General features: G+C 35.7%; 1 protein-coding gene across 1 annotated transcript; it reads left to right on the plus strand.

Annotated features, from left to right (window-relative positions):
• The first annotated feature begins 241 nt into the window (after nt 1-241).
• LOC126726698 (uncharacterized) lies at nt 242-4,884 on the plus strand. Its single transcript, XM_050432027.1, has 5 exons — nt 242-810; nt 1,533-1,745; nt 2,665-2,813; nt 2,902-2,970; nt 3,083-4,884. The coding sequence occupies exons 1-5, from the start codon at nt 622-624 to the stop codon at nt 4,593-4,595; spliced, it is 2,133 nt and encodes a 710-aa protein (XP_050287984.1). The 5' UTR covers nt 242-621; the 3' UTR covers nt 4,596-4,884.
• The last annotated feature ends 2,027 nt before the right edge of the window (nt 4,885-6,911 follow it).

Here is a 6,911-nt window from a genome sequence, read left to right on the forward strand (position 1 = left end):
ATTACTTACAAAAAGAAATTTTAAGTGCTTCTTCCATCAATTGGTATTTTGAAATCACAAAGAAAAAACGGTGAAAAAAAAAAGAACACTGATATTTAGAAAGAAAAATCAGTCATTTTTTTAAAAAAAATTAATTCATCTATATCAAAGAAACTCGCACGTGCAACCGTGCCAAGAGGCAACGGCTAGAAATTATAAAACGGCTAGTCTTTTCAATTTCTCTCTCTCACTTTCCCCTCACCTTTCTACACTTTGCTTCACTTTCTCTCTCAAAAAATTCTCTCACTTTCTCACACATTCCCAGAAAACCCATCTTCAAAAGCAGAAAATTTTCCCCTCAAGAAAGTGGTTTTCCTTACCACAAGAACATACAGATTCATTTCTCTTCTCTCAAATCTTCACTATTCAATTCAAGAAACGGGTTCAAAGATTTTCCTCAGAAAATCTGATCCCTCTCTCTCTCTCTCTCTCTCTCTCTCTTCCTGAATGCTCTAAGTTATCCTTAAAGAGAAAGTAGTCCTCCAACAACTGAAAAAAACAATTTTCTTGGAAATTCAAGAAAAGGGTTTGAAAATTTTTCTCGGGAAAGTGACTGCCAGATTTGAATTTTAAGAAAAGGCAATGTGGAACAACAAGAAGATTTTTCCGGCGAGGGGATTTTCTACGCCACCGCTATCACGGAAGCCGAGGCCAGCAATGCCTATGTCAGAGAGGAAGAGGTCGTCCCCTGCGAATGAAAGTGATCCTTTCCATGTTATACATAAAGTGCCTGCTGGTGATTCTCCCTATGTCAGGGCTAAACATGTTCAGGTCGGAGATTTTTTTTTGTGCTTTCATATGGTTTAGACTGATAGGTTTTTAATGGGTTCTTATTTCTTTGAATTGTGTTTCACTTTTTGGATTTTCTTTGGTCTCTTGCTTTTTTGAATTTCCTGGTTCTTGAATGTTATTGATTTTTATTAACTAGATTTTTCAATTTTTGTAAAATTCTGAATGCCTTTCTTGGTAGTTTTAGCTGTACCCCGTTGTTTTTTTTTTTTTTTTGGGTCTAATTGGCGTGGGATATCCTTTCAGATGTACGGACTTGAATTAATTTTCATGTTCCTGTTGTTTTAAAAGGTTTTTCATTTATTTTCTTTGTTTCTTATCTGAAATTTGTGGCATATGAAGTTTATTGATTAGATTAATATGATCTTTCATGTATAACTACTTAAAAAAAATTGTCCTTTGTTGCTCAAACTGATTCCTTCTGTTTACAAAGAAACTTTATTTGGATCTTGTTATGGAAGCTTATCTTAAAAATATTGTGAGAAAAGAGAAGTAGTAATCAACGAAATATTTATCAAAAAATTTTAAGAATGGGCAAAGAAAATCTTTCTGAAGTGTGCCGATCGTATAGAATTTAGAGATCAGACCTTTCTCCCATCAAAATGCAAATATTTTCTTGTTTGAAGATTACCCATCTGGAATTGTTGTTATTTTCCATTCTGTATTGGTATATATATTATTAAATGTTTGTTTTCCAACTACAGTTGATAGACAAGGATCCAAGTAAGGCAATTTCCCTGTTCTGGTCTGCCATAAATGCTGGGGACCGGGTTGATAGTGCCTTGAAAGACATGGCAATTGTGATGAAACAACTGGATCGATCTGATGAGGCAATTGAGGCTATCAAATCTTTTCGTCATCTCTGCTCTTATGATTCTCAGGAATCTCTTGACAATGTGTTAGTTGAACTCTACAAGGTAAAACTAAAACCACTTTTATCCAATAAATAGTTACCTATATTTTACTTGCCATTCTTTGTAATTTTCCATTTTAGCTAGTTACATATATTTCATCACCTTAGAAAGCTTAGTTGGGTGAAATGCTTGTATCAGCTATAAAGGTTTAGGGATAAGAAGATACTAGATCTTGTTGCAGTAGAGATGGGAACTTTGATATAAAGGTCTTATTTCATTTAGTTTACTCCTAGCAAGACCTTGCTGAAATATATAGTCCAAAAATATGTTTTACTCTTAATAACATGTGTAAGTTTTAGCATATGGTAAAATGTTAAGAGTGACAGAGGCAAGACCAGCCTATGTTGATGTATGCATATTACCATGTTTGATGTGGCATCTGAAAGAATTTTAATTTGTTGGTAAGCTGTTCCTTGCCTTTGATATCTGGAAATGGTAAGAATTTACATTATTGGTGCCATACATACATGCACAACGTCAAGTCTTTTGTGTGTGTGTGTGTCTGTACTTCTAGTGAAGACTTCATTAACTAGTGGCTCTTCAATTTCCAAAATAGCTATGTTATTCAGATATTAGAGTAGGAATCAAATTATGGTATTATGCAAGCATTTGAGAATGCATAAAGTCAAGTCTGATGTTTGCTTCAATGAGTGATTTCTTAAGAAACAATATAGTTGCAGGTGATTCTTTAGTAAAAATGAGAACATCAGGAAATTTAATTTAGTATGCATCAAATTACTTTTGTATATGGATAACAAGATTCCAGGAGTTTTTGTGTAAGTTTTATGTTCAAGAATTTTGGTTACATATTTTGGTATGAAGACAAATCAACTAGTTGCTATGAGGCTGTTTCTGTCATGTATTGTTCTTTTGTTGAACAATTATAAACAACATGCATGTAAGCATTTCTTATATTTTACAGAGATCTGGAAGGGTTGAAGAAGAGATTGAAATGCTTCAGCTCAAACTGAAGCATATTGAAGAAGGTACAGCTTTTAGTGGAAGGAGGGCAAAGACAGCTAGGTCTCAAGGGAAGAAGGTTCAAATCACTGTCGAACAGGAAATTTCAAGGTGGATGTTGCATATTTTATTTTTCTTCTTTCATACTTGTTATATATTCCAAGGCACTTGCATGATTTTGGTACTCTTATCAACGCAGAATACTTGGGAACTTGGCCTGGGCTTACTTGCAGCAAAAAAATTATAGTTCTGCCGAAGAACATTACAGGTAAGTTTTTCCCTTCTCTGAATTATATACCTACATGTAGAACAATATATTTGTCGAAGAAAATATTCCTTTTAATTCGTTGGAATACCTTCTTTTTTTTTTTTTTTTTCAGAAAAGCTCTCTCTCTGGAGCCAGATAGGAACAAGCAGTGCAATTTGGCTATCTGCTTGTTGCACATGAACAGGATTGCAGAAGCAAAATCTCTGCTTCAGGCTGTAAGAGCTTCATCTGGAAATAGACCAATGGACGAGTCTTATGCCAAGTCTTATGAACGTGCTCTTCAGATGTTGACTGAACTCGCGCCACAAGTGCAAGTATCTTTCACATTGCCCGTCAACAGAAACTCAAAAGAAGTTAATAGCTTTGCTGGTGGAGGCCAGTATTCTGGTTCTGCATTCATGGGCTGTAGAATGAAGGAAAATTGGGTTGGTTCAGCCGGAATAGAAGCAACCCCTGCTTGCAAAAGTACATACTCTTCCCCTACTCCTACTAGAAAGAATCTGAATGTTCCATTTACACAGCCGAGAAGATGTTCATGGGGATTTAGTAATGGACAGCAGAGAAGGGAAATCTGGGGAGAAAATTCAGTTCGCAGTGCAAGTCGCAAACTGTCATTTGAGCCATATACAACCACTGAAAATGTACAAGCACAGGCAATTCAAGACGTTAATGGAGCCTTACTAGCTTCACCTTCCCCTGTTAATGGAGACTGGAGGAGGTCATGCAGAGATCTGGCCAAATTGAAAGATGAATCAGTGATAAATTTTACATCACAACCCTGCATAATGAGTGTAGGCCAGAGGAGGTTCGATAGTTATGCCCAAATTAAAGATGAAACAGCTACAGAGTATGATTCACAGCGTGTTGTTAATCCAAGCTGGAGAAGGGATTTTTGTGAGGGTCGTGAGACAAAGAAATTTGCAATGGGAGATAGTAATTTAAGTCTTCAAGTGGCTGTAGAACCACCAATGGTTGTTGATCATGTAAGAACATTAGAACCTTCCATTTATGGAGAGAAGGATCAGAGTTCTGGAACTTCTGTTTCAGGCTGCGAGAAAACAATGACTACTTGTGGAGAAGAATGTTTCAGAAAGAGTAGCCCTGGTATATCAGATGATCTCCATCAACCTACCACAGAAAATCCAAAGTCAGATCATGATAATTGTAAGAAAAGCTGGGCAGATATGGTTGAGGAAGAAGAACAAGAATTATTAAGTGGAATAAATTTAATGGAGTATAATGATGGCTGGAATAGTGAAGATGAATTCAATGATGAAAATCTGGATTCCAACTTAATTGGTCAAAGTCCTTATCCACAGAGCCAGATTAAAAGTTTAAGCTGCAAGTTTGAATCATTTGATCTTAAAGATGAATCATCTGGGGTTTCTGTTTCATCAAGGAATCTAGCAGCAAGGCGCTCTTTGTGTTTTGATCAGCAGCAGAAGCCAGAATCAAAAGATTATTTCTGTTCATCACCATTGCCAAAGAAGGCTTTGAACTTTGAAGGCTGTATGTCTGTGCAGGCAAATGGAAGGGATTCTATATCTAGGGGAAACAAAAAAATGATAAGGAGAAACAGGCTACAGGTTTTCCAGGACATAACTCCTCTTCCAGAAAGTCCATGAAGCTCGCAGAAATAAGAACCAGTTTTAGAGAGAGTGGATCTCCATATAGAAATTGCTGTGTTTTGAAAATTTTACTTTGATGTTGGAGTTAAAAAGAGGGTCTCTGTGATTCCTTATTCCTTTTTTCCTGCTCATTCTGTTTGTGTTGCCTTCAAGCTTTGTATATCTGCTACAGTCTATACATACATCTGTTTACTGTAAAGAGTTTTCCAATTGATGTATATAGCTCTGTTTGATGTGTGTGTCTTCATTAAGCTTCAGATATTTGCTACACGTTCATCTTTGTATATCAGCTATTGTCTATACATACATATGTTTACTGTAAAGAGTTTTCCAATTGATGTATATAGCTCTGTTTGATGTATCAGTCTTCATTAAGCTTCATATATTTGCTACATTTTCATCTTTTCAATGTAAAGTTTCTAATTGAAGTTTACAGATAGTTTCACTATTTGGACACTCGTTTTGGCTGAAGGCTTGTACTTGCAATTATGCACCAACTTTTGAACTCTCGCATGTGCTTGAACTCTCAAAGGTGATGAACTATTTTCATCACCATTGATTGTAGTATTACAATTAACATGTAGCAGATAAGATTTTTCTATTTTCCAAAAAGAAATTGATTCAAGAACTAAATTTTGATCTAGAGTTGCAAGGAGGGTTAGAGGAAGGGAAGAGGGTTGTTTAGGGAGAACGAACACAGACACTGTTCTGTTATTTTGGTCAAGTCACTAGCTTTTCTAAATATAAAATAAATAAAAAATCAAGTAACTAGCTCTATTGGAGCTTCATAGTTGTCAGTGGTTTGAAATAGCCAAACCCACCAAGAATGATCTACAGCTCAGAGCCAGTTGAAATAGCCAAACCCACCAAGAATGATCTACAGCTCAGAGCCAGTTGAACTTTGAGAACTTATCACAGATTGAATTCACAGGTTGAATTTAAGATTTCATCCCATGAAGGTCCATTAATGTTTGTCTAAAACCCACACAAAGGAGAAAGAAGTGCATGTGCCTAAAACAACGCCTGTTGATCCCAGAATTTAAGGCTCTTTTTCTCACGGATTTTGAAATTTCCTTCATAAACTAGAATATTTTAAGCTTAGAAGCACACAGAAACACTAAAGCAAGACACTAAAAATCAGTGGAAATTTTGTGCAGCAGGTGAAAAGAGTTCATGAGCATTTCCAGCTTTTTGCACTCAAATTCTCATTTTTGCATTGTGATTCTAAAGCTCTGAATGCCTATGCAGGTTTTGAAGCCAAACTGATTTCAAACTTAAAAGAGTCATGGTTTCTGTTTTCGGCAAAAATTGTGAGTTGAAAGTCATGGTTTCAACGTGGTACCTAAGTTGAAACTAAGTCAGATCAGCCTTGCTGCCTAAGCCTAAAATTATGAGTTGAAGGCACAGTTTCAAGTTCAAAAATTGTGGTTTTAAAATTATCATAATTTCTTAAACGACCTTGAAAGTGTCAAATTTGTAAAAGTAAAAGAATCGTTTAGTCAAAAGGCTGCTAACTTTAAAGATAACTTAGATACTTAAACCTCCGTTTTATATTCTCAGCTATTTCATTTGAGATATTACTTCTTGTTTTACCAAAGGATACATTTGTGTTGTTTCACAGAGGCTGAGGATGAGTGGAAATTAGTCTCCTCTCGTATACCCCGTAGTTTTAATCACCTAACTGGTTTGTGGCAGGGGGGAGGGGGTGCTGCTTTGATGATTTCTGTAATTTTCTTTGATGTAGAGAGTTATTGATAAGGCTTTATGTGATTGAACTCTTAGGTCATATTGGCCTCAAATAATTTTTAATAGAAAACATTAGTTCAATTTGATCCAAAGTATGGGATGTTTGATTTTGTGTTCTAAATGTCAGGAAATAAACTTAAATTGGGATAATGACCTATTTTGATTTGTTATAATGCCGGAATACAAATGAGAATCGGTTTTCCATGCAATTGAACATTTTCCCTTATATATTAATTACTTGTTAAAAAATAACGAAAAGTGGTGGGTAATTGGAAGGTTGAGAGCCTTTTAAGTACAGGGAGGTTTCGTTTTGTCTTCTGAATGATAGGAAAGTAAACAAAAACACTTGGATCAATGACCTACATTACTCTGTTAATGCAAAAATGTGGAGGAGAGTCAGTTAACCCTGTAATTGAACATTTTCTTTTAGCACAGTAGCCTAAATCCAGGCAAAAATGCACAACCCGCTAGTTTATTTGGAATAAGTCTAAGAGGAGGAGCCTTAGTGGTTATGCATGATGAAGAATGGGGAATTATAGATGGAATATGTGAGCAGTTTTTCGGTTT

Source organism: Quercus robur, chromosome 5 (genome assembly GCF_932294415.1).
Source record: "Quercus robur chromosome 5, dhQueRobu3.1, whole genome shotgun sequence".
In the NCBI taxonomy this organism is placed as follows: domain Eukaryota; kingdom Viridiplantae; phylum Streptophyta; class Magnoliopsida; order Fagales; family Fagaceae; genus Quercus; species Quercus robur.